The sequence below is a fragment of the Rhea pennata genome, chromosome 27 (genome assembly GCF_028389875.1).
Source record: "Rhea pennata isolate bPtePen1 chromosome 27, bPtePen1.pri, whole genome shotgun sequence".
NCBI lineage: Eukaryota > Metazoa > Chordata > Aves > Rheiformes > Rheidae > Rhea > Rhea pennata.
The window spans coordinates 2,224,924-2,238,995 of record NC_084689.1 but is presented as its reverse complement, the minus strand read 5'-3'; the positions used below and the strand labels follow the sequence as shown (position 1 = coordinate 2,238,995).

General features: G+C 67.4%; 2 protein-coding genes across 3 annotated transcripts; one reads left to right on the top strand and one right to left on the bottom strand.

Annotated features, from left to right (window-relative positions):
- Positions 1 to 627: 627 nt before the first annotated feature.
- PEX11G (peroxisomal biogenesis factor 11 gamma) lies at positions 628 to 2,962 on the bottom strand. Its single transcript, XM_062596252.1, has 5 exons — positions 2,883 to 2,962; positions 2,606 to 2,794; positions 2,021 to 2,199; positions 1,812 to 1,862; positions 628 to 1,676 (listed from the first exon to the last, which is right to left on the bottom strand). The coding sequence occupies exons 1-5, from the start codon at positions 2,946 to 2,948 to the stop codon at positions 1,451 to 1,453; spliced, it is 711 nt and encodes a 236-aa protein (XP_062452236.1). The 5' UTR covers positions 2,949 to 2,962; the 3' UTR covers positions 628 to 1,450.
- A 2,158-nt stretch (positions 2,963 to 5,120) lies between these two features.
- On the top strand, positions 5,121 to 11,210 carry ARRDC2 (arrestin domain containing 2). Of its 2 annotated transcripts, none has more exons than XM_062596344.1 (8): positions 5,121 to 5,590; positions 9,216 to 9,282; positions 9,396 to 9,543; positions 9,727 to 9,829; positions 9,925 to 10,181; positions 10,349 to 10,508; positions 10,598 to 10,743; positions 10,833 to 11,210. In XM_062596344.1, exons 1-8 carry the CDS (start codon positions 5,326 to 5,328, stop codon positions 10,884 to 10,886), a joined length of 1,200 nt encoding a protein of 399 aa, XP_062452328.1. In that variant the 5' UTR covers positions 5,121 to 5,325; the 3' UTR covers positions 10,887 to 11,210. The 2 variants fall into 2 exon arrangements, with proteins under 2 accessions (XP_062452328.1, XP_062452327.1); XM_062596343.1 differs by lacking the exon at positions 5,121 to 5,590 and adding an exon at positions 7,191 to 7,482.
- The last annotated feature ends 2,862 nt before the right edge of the window (positions 11,211 to 14,072 follow it).

Sequence of the window (14,072 nt, the reverse complement as noted above, 5' to 3'; positions counted from 1 at the left end):
TGCAAAACAAGACCTGCAGCAGTACCTAGGTCTTCTGCCTGTTTGGAAAACAAGACCTGCACTGTGACTACAGCAAAAACCAGTTACTACCTGCCTATGCTTGCCCCGCCAATCCATGACACCAGCCTCTGGGCAAAGTCATCAAAGTGTCCTCTGTGGCAGGCTGGGCACTTAGCAGGGTGAAGGTCCAGACAAACAGCCAAGCAGAGAAGCAAGAACAGGGTAAAGGATAAAAGACCATCAGGGCCTTGCTGTGTTCCTTGCTTGTAGATAAGAGGTAGGTAGGTAGAAGAGACAGTTTAAAATCTTTTGGCAAGGTCATGGAAAAAAATCAGCCATCCTACAAAGGTGGTATGTCTGTTACTAAGTTGCGTGGAACACGAGCACTGCTCAGACTAAGCAAAACTTTCAAAAGCTGCATCTCTAGGAAAACTGAAATAGTCAGGTGCTCTGAATTATCACACTAGAAAGGAGTCTGGCTAACAGATGGTCTTTGCCTGCGCCTATGGCAGTTTAGCTAACACAAGCACAAATGTCTTTTGTTGCCAGGGAACAGTTTGGAACTTTCCACAGCCAGATAAAGAGCATGTGTCCAGTTATCAGTAGTAAAAATCACTCAAGGCCACCTTTGAAACATTCGTCTCCTTTATTATCGGCACAGCTTAGAATGTGATTGTAAAACTCATCTCTGCATTTGATTGGTCCCTTGAAAGGTGATTAATATATTTGATTCTTTGTAAAAAAAGGCCGTTGGCTCAGCCACAGCCTAGCGGAAGAGCTCCACCCCGTGGCCTTCTGTTAAGGCACCTCTAGAGGTTCAGTGCACTTTTGCTTTTTCTGATTTAATTTAGAAGTCTCAACATCTAATATTTCTCCTTAAATGAATAATACTGACTGGAAGGAAGCTTAGCAAGACATTGTTTACAGTTGCTTTTTCTTTCCCACATGATCTCTAAAGAAACAGAACCCACCACCCAACAACCTCCCTTGGTCACTTGCTACTGTTTGCAGTCAGGGCATCTGGTCTGCACTCAAAGACCAAAATATCTGATAGAGAAACTTCCATGATACAGGTCACTTGCTGGTTTCAGATGAGGCATCAAGCACCATGCCCAGAACTTAAGCTCGCAGAATCTCTCCCTCATAAGTTTTGTATAACAGAACCATGGCCATATCTCCATCTAACTTCATCTTCCCCTACTTTACCAATCCTATGAGATTGCTTAATTTTCAGAGGATTCACCTCAAAGACCTTACTGTGATGAAGAGCCATAAGAACCATTTTAGCCCCAACCAATTCTCTCTGTAAAAGGAACATCTCGATCCCAGTCTCAGTTATAGGATGAATGGAAATACAATCATTGACATCTGGGAAAATTAAAACATGCCCTGCTTACACTATCCACATTTTTTCCATATAAAAAATGGATTCCTGAAGCTTATTTCTGGTTCACGCAACCCCAGATTTTTCCCCTGCAGATGCCTGGTAGATACCAATCAGGGAAGATATGGTCCCAAAGAGACCTACTAACCATGGAGGAAACTGTCCAGCCCAGAGAAATCCTGGAGGCAGCCAATGGATGGCATTGGAGAGATCTGCCAAACTACTAATGATGTGCAAAACTTCAGCCTTCACTTGGGCTCTCATTTTCTTTTGGATCAGAGGTGAAGATTTACTGTTGGGAATAAAAATAATACGATTAGCAATAGACCATAGTATAATAATAATAAGTAACAGCCCCTAGATGAATTATTTTGAGTGAGAAATAGTTGGGTTTAAACAGCTCCACTGCATAAAAGAGAAATCATACCCCTCATGCTGCCTCAGCTTTCTTCTTAACTGGAACAAAATTCTCAGGGATCTGAAAACAAGACAACACAGAGTTCTCTTTCCTGCACTGAAGAGACTTTACTTGCATTAGTCCCACCCCTGAGAGGGCTGGAAGAACATCCTTCTGCAGCTGCAACAGCTTCGCTGCGACACCCCGTTCCTGACGGCGGCCTCACGGCCCGGCCTTACCGTCCGAGGCCCAGCAGCAGGGAGAGGGCCCAGAGCCCCGTGCTCAGAGCCCACCACTTGGCAGAGCCGGCGCGCAGGACGCCGGCGTCGGCAGCCCACGCCACGTGCTCGCAGGGGTAGTACAGCTGGTCGGCCACGTTGGTGAGCACGGAGAGGCAGCGCACCACGGCGTCCTCGTCCTGCAGGGAGGCACACGGGCCGCGCCGCCATTACCACCGGGCGCTCCCGGCGTGCCCCGCGCCGCAGCTCCCCCGCTACCCCGGGCGCCTCCCGGCGTGCCCCGCGCCGCAGCTCCCCCCGCTACCCTGGGCGCCTCCCGGCGTGCCCCGCGCCGCAGCTCCCCCCGCTACCCTGGGCGCCTCCCGGCGTGCCCCGCGCCGCAGCTCCCCCCCGCTACCCCGGGCGCCTCCCGGCGTGCCCCGCGCCGCAGCTCCCCCCCGCTACCCCGGGCGCCTCCCGGCGTGCCCCGCGCCGCAGCTTCCCCCCACTACCCTGGGCGCCTCCCGGCGTGCCCCGCGCCGCAGCTCCCCCCGCTACCCTGGGCGCCTCCCGGCGTGCCCCGCGCCACGCCCCCGCCCCGCTCACCTTGGGTCCCAGCCCGTAGCCGCGGGTGTAGCTGAGCATGGCGAAGTCGTCGAAGAGGCGCAGCACGGTGCGGCAGCCGCTCAGCTGGGCCGACACGGCCAGCAGGCTCCCGGGCAGCCCCACCGGCGCGGCCCGCGCCCCGGCCAGCGCCCCCCCGGCCAGCTGGCAGCCATAGCCCAGCGCGCGGACCTGGGGAGGCAGAGCGCGGTGAGAGCGCGGCCGCACGGCACCGCACCGCACCGCGCCCCGCCCCGCCCCGCACCGCACCGCCGCTTACCACGCGGTCGCGGCCGCGGTAGGACTCCAGCGCGGCCACCAGGCCGCCGAGCGCATCCGCCGCCATAGCAACGCTTCCGGGCGGCGTCGCGACGCGCCGGGGGGCGGTGCCCGGCGCGGGGGCCGCCGGGAGCGGGGAGCGGTCGCGCCGTCTCCATGGCGACGGCGGCCCAGGCCCGGCGCGGGGGCCGCCGGGAGCGGCCGCGCCGTCTCCATGGCGACGACGGCCCAGGCCCGGCGCGGGGGCCGCCGGGAGCGGGGAGCGGCTGCGCCGTCTCCATGGCGACGGCGGCCCAGGCCCGGCGCCGCCGCCGCCGCCGCCCGGTCACGGCCGGGGCCGCGGCGGTGGTTTCTCTTCCCCATTTCCCTCGCCGCGTTTCCTTGCAGCCCGGCGGCTCGGTCCGCGCTGCTGGCTCCCGGGAGCCCGCCCGCCGCGCCGCCGAGCAGCGGGGCGGGCTGCCGCGGGGCCGGTCGCGCCGCCCCGGAGGCGGAGCCGCTCGGGCTCCCCGAGCTCTGGGCCGGCGGCGGCGTCCGGCCAAACGAGAGGCAGCGGAGCCGTGCTCGGGGCAGCGCCCGCTGCTGCCGGCCCTCCCGGGAGCCGCTAATCCCGGGCGTTTGCACCTCCCCGAGTGACATTCCTCTTACCAGCCGCCTCCGTGCCTGTGCCAGCCGTAGGTGTTCACTGCCATCATGTGGCAACATTTAATATATTCAGATGACGTGAATGATTTCTGGGACACGAACCAGTGACTCGAGCCTTTTTCGCTTGCTGCATTTGTGGGTTTTTTTTTTTTTTTTTTTTTTGCATTCGCAAATACCTCTGAAGGTATTCCCTGCGCTGAGGACTGCCAATAAATGCCGTTACTTAACTGTTCCTGTGTCCTGCTCTTGGCCAGTTGTGTCCATCTGTGTGTTATTCCAGGGAATGTTTATTTCAGGAGTGGAATGAGAACACAACAGAGTGTTCAGACAGCAAGAATAAACACTGGGAGATCAGATCAAAGACAGAGGTGGCAGTTTCCTGTATCGGGATTGCAAGATCCACTGAGTGCTTCTAGACAGGCCATGGGGCAAGGGGAAATGCAGAGAGAGCGTGAGATGGAAAGCAGAGAGAGACTCTCAGGGCTCTGTGTGGGCTGGAATCTCCCCCGATTACCTGCCGGGGGTTTGGTGTCATGGGCTGAGAGCAAAGGTTGGGGGGCAGCAGCGCGGAGAGCTAGCCCTCCCCGGCTTATGAGTGGGCTGTTTTCCGGGGAACGAGCAGTATATTTTTGTTGGATTGATAACTCGCACGGATTTCCTGAATGCTCAGTTTGTGCTGTTTGGCAGATAGGTATTTTAAAGAGGGGCGAGTGCGGGATGCTCGGCTCCCTCCTTTGGGAGGCTGAGTGAGGAGGGTCAAGTGCCGCCTTGTCGCAGCTGCAGCTTCCCAAGCTCTTCTCAGGCTTTTGATGCAAACTGGCTTGGTTCACGTGTGTGGTGAACTGGCAGCGAAGCACTGGAGTACAGGTTACTAAGTCCAACTGCTGCGGTTTGTATGTGAGCAATCTGGGCACGTGAATCCTCTGTGCTCTGGGGTTTAGCTCAGCAGTCGGTGTCCTGTGTCTCCCGGGAAGGGGACAGCCTCTGCTCCACGTGCGCTTCAAAGGCGTGCGCTCAAGTCTTGCACATTCGCACAGGCGCATCCGTATCTCGCGCCGATGCATTGCAAACACCTTGGTTGCATCATCTGGTGTGCGAAGAGGGACTCGAATCTGCTGAAAGTCTGCCTCGTGGCTTCTACGTGGCCTTGAGGTGCCGTTGCCACCTGCGCCGCAGCAGAAGCAGCTGCTGTTCACCGGGGATGACTGTGAACATCAGCCTTCTGCTGGTACCAGCTGCCTGGGGAGCTGTTGCTGGGGGGGACCTTTGTTTTTCACGTGGACTTAGACTTCAGTGCAATTTCAAATGCAGAAACAAAAACTGTCTTTTGGAGTGACGGGCTTTGCTTTTGAAACCCCTCTCTGTCCGCTTGCAGCAGCGCCCCAGGAAAGCCTGAAGCGGCACGGCCGAGCACAACCTTCCTTTGATTCCTCCAGCTGTGCGAAAGCTGCTGGCGTGGCTGGGGGTGTGCGGCACCCACCCTGCCGACGGAGCCGCAGGCACGTACCCATTGCGCATCGACTCTTCCTGCGACTCAGAGATAAGGCGAAGTCGCGTTATTTCTCGTGCAGATTAAAAACACGTCACTCCGCTCCGCAGCCCCCTTCTCGGCGCGGCGTCAGCCTCGCGCACACGAGGTCAGCGCCAGAGCGTCGCTGCAGAGCGGGGCCTCGCTCCACCCCGGGAGGGTCAGGCCTGCAGGGCTCGGCCAGTTTACCCCAGCAAGGATAAATCAGGGGATCTGCCCCTCTCCAGCCCGGGAGCAGCCTCCAGCGGTGCCGAGGAGCAGGCGGGCGGCGGAGATGCCGCCCCTGGGGCCGGTGCGGAGCTTGGCAGTGGAGCTGGAGAGCGGGCGAGCGTGGGACGCCTACAGCAGCGGGGAGCTGCTGCGGGGCCGGGTGCAGCTGGAGCTGCGCGGCGCCCTGCGGCTGCAGGCGCTGAAGGTGTGCGCTCGCGGGCGAGCCACCGTGCACTGGCTGGAGAGCCACAGCGTGGGGCTCAACATCGTCTACTGCAACTACACCGCCTGCCAGACCCTCCTGCACCGCTGCTGCCAGCTCGTCCCCGGTAAGGCTGCGGGCACGGGGTGGCTCTCCGCTCCGGGGCGTTGGGTTGAGACCCGCCTCGGGCTGCGAGCGTCCCGGCCGGGTGTCTGCCCTCCTAATGCCGGCGGGAGAGGGTCCTGCTCCTGCAGGCTGGGTTGCCCCTCTCGGACACCCTCCTCTCACCTTTGCAGAGGGTTTCTCTGCCGCTGGCATGCAAAAGGCCGCTTGCCTTTCCACCGTGTCTGGCGAGCACGAAAGCGTTGTGGCTTTTGCTCTGTTTGCGCTTCCCTGTGCAAACAGAAGTGTCTGTTCTCAAGTGTGGAAAAAGCACTTAGTAGTTCAGCAAATATTTGCTCTCGATTCCCCATGCTGGGACCATATGCCCCGCTGGCACGTTGCTCGGATCTGCTGCGTGAGGATGAGCTGCTTGAACTCTTCCCGTGTAGTCGGGGTAAAACGACCCAGAGCCGAGGGACAGGGGACATCCGCGCTGGTCATCAGCTCGGTACCTCTGTGCATGTCTTTCATCCTCTCCTTCCTCCCAGGGATGTTACTGCAGTCCTGGCTCTGTCCCTCTTCCCTGTTTCCGACGGCCTTGCCGTTGCCACCCCGCTCGGTGCTGGGGTGCCGGGGGCCGTGTGGCACCCGGGCTGGAGGTGGTCAGTGCTGCTGCAAGTCCTAGGGGCGCTGAGGGCACTTAATGGTGCCGGCGGCCGAGCGTGGCTCGGAGAGCGGTGCCAGCGCTGGCTGGGGAACGTGGAAGTCGCGGGAGGAGAGAGGAGTGAAGGGAGCGGGGTGAGCTGCCTTCGCGGGTGTTTCCTCGCCTCCGGACTGCAGCGTGGGGTCATCTCCTCCGCTCCCGGGTGCCTGCGGCGCGTCGCCTTCCCGCCCCGAACGCCCGCGTCGCCCTGGCCCCCCGGCGCCCGCGCTCCCCAGGCGGCTGCAGCTCCCCGCTGCCTTTCGGAGCGGCACCGCGCAGCCCCCGGCACGAGCTGGCGGAGCTTTAACCAGGGCCCACGCGGCCAAAACGCGCAGGGAGGCGACTCGCTCGCCGTGCGGTCGCACGGGCTGCGAGGAGGCCGGTGCTCTGTTTCCTGGAAATAAGGGAGCGGTGTCCCGGAGCCGGTGTCCCTCCCTCGCCGGGCGGCCGGGCCGCGCCGCGCGGGGAGCCCGGGTCCGGCCGCAGCCTGCTCCGGGCCCTGGGAACGGCGCTGCGGGAAGGAGAACGCGCGTGGGCCCGCGGCGGGACGCTCCGCTCGCCCGTGGGAGCGGGAGGGCCAGCGCTGCTGGCGTGAGGCTTGCGCGCTCCGGCGGCGAGGAGAACCCGCGGGCCACGCGTGGAAGGACCGTGCGGCATCGGGAGCAGACCGGAGGAGCGGGGACGCGCTGCAGGAAGAGGCGGGCACCGTGGGAGCCCGGACGGGCTATCGGAGCGCGCACGGACTGTGGGACGGGGGGAGGACACGGGACAGGGGACACGGGACACGGGACACGGGAGCGGCTCGCCGCGGGCCTGGCGGTGCCGCCCCGGCCCGCCCCGCCGCGCTCCGCCCCGTCGGGGCCGCCCCCGGGCGCGCAGCGCCCTTAAAGCGCCGCGGGCGGCGGCGGCGGCGGTGTCGGTGGCGTCGGGGCTCGCGATGCTCTTCGACCGGCTCAAGCGCTTCCTCATCGTGCTGGAGGGCGCGGAGCGGGGGGCGCCGGCCGCCTTCAGCCCCGGCCAGGCGGTGCGCGGCCGCGTGGTGCTGGAGCTGGCGGCGGCGGCGCGGCTCGGCGCCCTGCGCCTCCGGGCGCTCGGCGCTGCGCGCGTCCACTGGACCGAGTCGCGCAGCGCCGGCTCCAGCACCGCCTACACGCAGAGCTACAGCGACCAGGTGGAGTTCCTCAGCCACCGCGACACGCTGCTCGCGCCGCCAGGTACGGGGCGCCCGGGGAGCGGCTGCTCCGGGACCGGGCCCCCCGGTCACTGCATGCACCGGGCACCCCGGGGAGCGGCTGCACCGGGACCGGGCCCCCCGGTCACTGCATGCACCGGGCACCCCGGGGAGCGGCTGCACCGGGACCGGGCCCCCCGGTCACTGCATGCACCGGGCACCCCGGGGAGCGGCTGCACCGGGACTGGCACCCCGGTCACTGCATGCACCGGGCACCCCGGGGAGCGGCTGCACCGGGACCGGGCCCCCCGGTCACTGCATGCACCGGGCACCCCGGGGAGCGGCTGCACCGGGATCGGGCCCCCCGGTCACTGCATGCACCGGGCACCCCGGGGAGCGGCTGCACCGGGACCGGGCCCCCCGGTCACTGCATGCACCGGGCACCCCGGGGAGCGGCTGCACCAGGATCGGGCCCCCCGGTCACTGCATGCACCGGGCACCCCGGGGAGCGGCTGCACCGGGATCGGGCCCCCCGGTCACTGCATGCACCGGGCACCCCGGGGAGCGGCTGCACCGGGACTGGCACCCTGGTTACTGCATGCACCGGGCACCCCGGGGAGCGGCTGCACCGGGACCGGGCCCCCCGGTCACTGCATGCACCGGGCACCCCGGGGAGCGGCTGCACCGGGATCGGGCCCCCCGGTCACTGCATGCACCGGGCACCCCGGGGAGCGGCTGCACCGGGACTGGCACCCTGGTTACTGCATGCACCGGGCACCCCGGGGAGCGGCTGCAACGGGACCGGGCCCCCCGGTCACTGCATGCACCGGGCACCCCGGGGAGCGGCTGCACCGGGACTGGCACCCTGGTTACTGCATGCACCGGGCACCCCAGGGAGCGGCTGCACCGGGACCGGGCCCCCCGGTCACTGCATGCACCGGGCACCCCGGGGAGCGGCTGCACCGGGACCGGGCCCCCCGGTCACTGCATGCACCGGGCACCCCGGGGAGCGGCTGCACCGGGACCGGGCACCCCAGTTACTGCATGCACCGGGCACCCCAGGGAGCGGCTGCACCGGGACCGGGCCCCCCGGTCACTGCATGCACCGGGCAGTGGCTGCACCGGGCATCCCAGCTACTGCATGCACCAGGCACCCTGGGGACTGGGTGCACCAGGAACAGCACCCTGGGGATCAGCTGCACTGGGCATCCTGGTTACTGCATGCGCCAGGTGCCCCTGGGACTGGGTGCGGGGACACCCTGATGTCCGAGTGCACCAGGCACCCAGCACCTTAGGGACTGGGCACACAGGATCCCCTGAGTGCACCAGGCGCCCCAGGACCTGGGTGCACCGGGACTGGGCACCCCAGGGATGGGTACACAGGATGCCCCAGCAACTGGGTGCACCCAGCACCCCAGGGACTGAGTGCATGGGATAGCCTGGCTTCTGGGTGCACTGGGCACCCCAGTGAGTGAGTGGGTGCGTGCAGAGCCCCAGGGGACTGCACGCGCCAGGGCCGGGCTTCCCGGGGGCCAGGCAGGTGGGACACCCCGGCGAGGCACCACCCTGCTCCGCGCTCTCCCCGCCGAGCGAGCGCCGTGGCAGTCCGTCCCCCGCGCTGGGGAGGGCACGTGGGTCGCGTCCCCGTGCTGGGGGCAGCGTGGAGCGGGGACATGCCCGGCTCGCGGGTCGCCGCCTGTGCCGTGCCTCCGCCCCCGGTACTCGCCCCAGCCCTGCGGCCGAGGGTTAATCACCTCCGACCGCTTTTGCCCGCAGACAACGGCGAAGTCACCGTCCTGCCGGCAGGAAGACACGAGTTCCCCTTCACTTTCCAGCTCCCCCAGTAAGTCTTCGGCGCCTCGGTGCGGGGGGTGGGGGGCAGTGACGAGGTCCCGCGGGGACGGGGGGACCCGCAGAGCGAGAGCGTGACTGAGCAGAGCCCCCGTGCGCGCGCAGGACCCTGGCGACCTCCTTCGAAGGGAAGCACGGCCACGTGCGCTACTGGGTGAAAGCCAAGCTGCACCGACCCTGGTCCATGGCGAAGAAGGCGAAGAAGGAATTCACCGTCATCGAGCCCATCGACATCAACACGCCGGCGCTGCTGGTGAGCTGCCGCCGCTCGGCCCGGGGCCGGGGCCGCGCGCTGGGGACGGCAAAGGTCTCCCGCGCCTCAAACTTGAGGCCGTCGCCTTCTCGCGCAGGGAGCCGAGACGTTGCCGCCGTTCCCCGGGCGGCTGCTGGCTTCGCGGTCTCTTATTAAGCGGCTTAATCACGTCCCTTTCCCTAGGCCCCGCAGGCGGGCGCGAAGGAGAAACCCGCCCGAGGCTGGTATTGCAACCGGGGGCACGTCTCCGTGACTGCCAAGATCGACCGAAAAGGCTACACGCCAGGTGAGCAGAGCGGCGGGGGGGGGGGCCGCGCCGGCCGCCCTCCCTTCCCGCGGCGCCCGCGACCCTTCCCGCGACGCCCGCGCCCCTTCCCGCAGGCGAGGTCGTCCCTATCTTCGCCGAGATCGACAACTGCACGAACCGAGCCGTGGTGCCCAAGGCGGCCGTCATCCAGACGCAGACCTTCGTCGCCCGCGGCGCCAAGAAGCAGAAGAAGTCGGTGGTGAGCAGCATCGTGGGCGACTCCGTGGCGGCCGGGAGGAGGGAAGTGTGGCACGGGCGGGCGCTGAAGATCCCCCCCGTGGGCCCGTCCATCCTGCGCTGCCGCGTCATCCAGGTGGAATATTCCCTGAAGGTGAGGGCGCCGGCCGAGTCCCCCGCGTACCCGAGCGGCCGCGGCCGCCCCTCCCGTCGCGTCGCGCGGAGGGCCCCGGCGGAGCCGGCGGCGCCGCGAGGCCCCGGCCCGGGCGGACGGCCGCGGCGGGCGCCCCGTACGTAGGCTCCCGCGCGCCGCCCCTCCAGGTCTGCGTCGATATCCCCGGCACGTCCAAGCTGCTCCTGGAGCTGCCGCTCGTCATCGGCACCATCCCGCTGCATCCCTTCGGGAGCCGCACGTCCAGCGTCAGCAGCCAGGGCAGCGTCCGGCTGGACTGGCTGAGCAGCATCCCGGAGCGGCCGGAGGGTGAGCGCTGGGCCGGGGGGGGGGGGAACGCGCGTGTCTCCGGATAGCGGGAAGCTTCCCGTTCCCTGACGCCCCCGGTCGCTCCCCAGCTCCCCCCGAGTACTCGGCGGTCGTGTCCAGCCCGGAGCGGAGCCTGGAGCCGCCGTGCCCCGCCGAGCTCGGCGGCGCCCCGGAGGGACCCTTCTTCGCCTACATCCAGGAATTTCGCTTCCGGCCGCCTCCGCTCTACTCGGAGGTACCAGCCCCCCCCCCCCCCCCGTGCTCCAGGCATCGGGGCCGGCAACGCCCCCCCCCCCCCCCCCGGCTCTGACCTCGGCTTTTCAGGTCGACCCGAACGCGCCGTCGGAGCCCGCGCGGCCGCGCTGCATGACCTGCTGAGAGCCGGGCGGGCGCCGAGCCCCCCCCCCACGCCGGGATGCCGCCTGCGGAGCGGAGCGGAGCGCGGAGCCGCCCCGGCTCGGGGACCAGGACGCGGAGGTATTTCTCAGGATCGCTGGAGACTGTGTCCAAACCGGGCGCTGGGTTCAAGCTCCGCGCGGCGGGAACGCTCGGAGCCGGCCGCGCCGGCGGCGGGGCGCGGGACAGCGCCGCGGGCCGCCCGCACCCGCGAACGCTTTTTATACGGACGACTCTTTTCTCTGATTTATTCTTTTTGTACGATGACTTTGGGGAATTTTTGTTTGGAATAAACCCTTAAATGCAGCTGTGTGGCTCTCCAGGCGGCTCCGTCTCCGCTGGATCCGCGTCGGAGCGGCGCTCCGGGAGCCCGGCGCTCGCGCCCCCTCCCTCGGGCCACGCTTTTATTCAGCGTCTCTGGCTGCCTTGAGCAACCTTCCCTGGGAAAGGCTTCGCCCCCCCGGCCGGGAGCGTGTTCGGGACCGGGGAACCCGATGCCGGCGGGCGCCGGGCCAAGGCACGAGGCGGCCGCGGGAGCGGGAGGTGTTTTTCCAGCGGGATTTCTCCCCCCACCCCCTGTTTTTTCCGAGCCCACCCAGCAAAATGCTCTCGGAGCGAGGGGCAGCCCATCCCCCTGCCCCCCCCCCCCCGGCCGAGGCAGCCGGGGACCCCGCAGCGCCCCGGCGCACGGAGCGGGGGGGGAGGCCACGTGCGGTGGTGCCCGGCCGCCGGCGGGGACGGAATGTGCCGGGCGGCCTGGCAGGGGCCCGGATCAGCCGCCTCCCGGCCCGGGAGCCCTTCCAGCTCCGGGACACCGCTCGCCGCCTCCCAGCCTGGAGCCGAGCCCCGCTGCCGGGTGCCGGCCCCGCGGGAGCCGAGGCGGCGGGGGCGCGGGACGCGCTGGGGGCCGCGCGCGCCAGCTCTCCCCGCGGCGCCCGTGCCGCTCCTACGCCCGGTGACTCAGCCGGCGGCAGCGCCCGAGCCGAGCCGCTGCCGCCCACCGAAACCGCCGGCGCCCGCGCGGCAAAGCCCCGCGCGGCCCTGCCCTTCGCGGGGGCTTTCCCCGCCGGTTCGGCAGGAATCGCGGCTTGTCCCCCCCGCCCGCCGCCGCCGCCGCCGCTCCTCTTCCCCGCTCCGGCAGCCCGCGCGCCCTCCGCTTTCCCGGGATGAGCAGGGCCCGCCGCTCCGGGGGCCGCGGGCTGGCCCCAGGCGTCAGCCAAGCGCACCGAGGGCTTTAATCCTGCCCGGCCGGCGCGTCCAGGCGCTCAGCCCCGCGGCAAATCGCCCTGTTGTTCCCTGCAGCGAGAGCAGCCCCTGTTTTCCTGCCGCCGGCTCGCCCTTGCTCGGGATCCGGTTTTGCCGCCGCGCGCTGGCTCCGGCCTCCCGGCTCCTTCCCTGGCCCCTTCCTCGGCCCGGGGAAAAATATTTTTACGACTCTGGGCTCCTCCGCGGTTGTTTTGGAAGCGGCCGAGCCGGGCTCGCAAACATGTCTCTGGGTAAACAGGGCGGCGCGGGGAGCGGGGGGCGCGCGGGCGAGCGGCGCAGCCAAGCGCGCCGCGGGCTCCCGGCTGCCGCCGCCGCCGCGCGCGGAGATGGAGAGCGGCGATAGCCCCGGGCCGGCTCCGGGCAGGTCCCGCCGGAGAGCTCGGCCCCGGGGCGGGGGGGGGGGGCTCGGAGCGGCCGGCGCCGGGCGTGGAGGAGGCACCAGCAGCCCCCCTCCCCCCCCACGGGGGCCGGTTTGTCCTGCTTCCCCGGTGGTTTCGCTCCGGAGAGAGCAGGAAAAGTTTATCCGCTTGCAAAGAGCCGCCAAGCCCGGGGGGGAAGCAAATCCGCAGGGATCGATGCTGCTTTCAGTGCTCGCTGCTGCTTTAAGGCGCTGCGAAACGCAGCCGTCTGCTCCGCGCCCGCGGCACGGCGCCGGGAGCCGGGAGCGGAGCCCTCCGGTTGCTCCCGAGCCGCCTCTGTCCTCGGCTCAACCCGGCCGAGCAAAATATGTTTGTGCCGCGGAGGGCTGGGGAGCGCCGGTGCCAGCGCGTGCTGATAAGGGCGCCGTGGCCTCCCTGCGCGATAACCCGACCCGCCGTGCCGGTGCCGGCGCCGCGCCCGGGCTCCTTCTCCCCTTTCCTACCGAGGGGTTTCGGTTCATAGGAAAAGAAAAAGAAAAATCTGTGGTTTTTTCCGGGCTGCTGGCGTCCGGCGCTGAGGGCTGGCGAGCGGGGGGGCTGCGGAGCCGGGCAGAGCCTCGGAGCGCGCCCGGGAAGTCGGGAACTGCCCGCCGCCGGAACGGCCTCGGCGGGACGAACGGGAATTACCGGCTTTTCGGTATCGGCTGCGCTTTAAGGCATTTTCCGCTCCACGGGAATTGTTTTGTAAGCGAGCAGCGCTTGCTTCCGCGGAGCCCTCGCGCCAGCAGCTCAACCTCGCTCGGAAACCCCGGGAAAAAACCGCAGCACTCGCTCGGCTTTCCCCCCCCCCCGGCGCCGGTCGCACGGCGCGGCTGCGGCGCCCAGCGGTTGCGACACCCCGGTGACGGCAGCGCCCAGGAGCTCAGCGCCCGTGGGGCCGGGGCCGGGGGGCGCCGGGGGCACACGGGGCGCCAGGCCGCCCCCCCCCCGCCCGGCCCCTTCGCCCCGGGGAGGGGGGGGGGCGCCTGGAAGAGCCCGCGGGAAGCCGCTGGGCCCGGCAGGGGCGGCCCGCCGGGCCGGGACCCGGAAAAAAAGCGTAACCGTACGCCCGCCGCTAAAAATAAAGGCGGCTGCGCTGAGATTAGCCTTTTTTTTTTTTTTTTTTTTTTTTTTTTTTTTTTTCGCAGGCGCCCGGCCGCCTCCGCGCCGTGACCCCGCGGCCGCTGCCGAAAACGGGCTGCCAACGGGGGCCGGGCTGGAAACGGGAGCGCGGGAGCGAGCGGCTTCCCGCGCGGGGCCCCACGCGCCGCGGCGGCGCCCGGAGCAAACGCGGCGGCGGCTCCGCCGCTAACTCGGCCGCTAAATCGCCACCAGCTGCTGCGGGCGCCGCGTCCCCCCCCCCGGCCGCCCCACGCCATGCCGGGGAGCCCAGCACCGCTCCGGGGCGGGGAGGGGCCGGGCGGCCGAGGCGGCGCTGCCTTTCCCGGTACTTTCCCGTGCTGTTAACCTATATATTTTTTTTTTCTGCTTTTCGCTTTTGTTT

Coding starts and splice junctions, on each gene's coding strand:
- PEX11G (XM_062596252.1), bottom strand. CDS start 2,948: ATGGCGGCGGATGCGCTCGGCGGCCTGGTGGCCGCGCTGGAGTCCTAC. Junction 2,795..2,882: donor ACCGCGGCCGCGACCGCGTG/GTAAGCGGCGGT, acceptor CTGCCTCCCCAG/GTCCGCGCGCTGGGCTATGG. Junction 2,200..2,605: donor GCTACGGGCTGGGACCCAAG/GTGAGCGGGGCG, acceptor GCCTCCCTGCAG/GACGAGGACGCCGTGGTGCG.
- ARRDC2 (XM_062596343.1), top strand. CDS start 7,206: ATGCTCTTCGACCGGCTCAAGCGCTTCCTCATCGTGCTGGAGGGCGCG. Junction 7,483..9,215: donor CACGCTGCTCGCGCCGCCAG/GTACGGGGCGCC, acceptor TTTTGCCCGCAG/ACAACGGCGAAGTCACCGTC. Junction 10,509..10,597: donor CATCCCGGAGCGGCCGGAGG/GTGAGCGCTGGG, acceptor GTCGCTCCCCAG/CTCCCCCCGAGTACTCGGCG.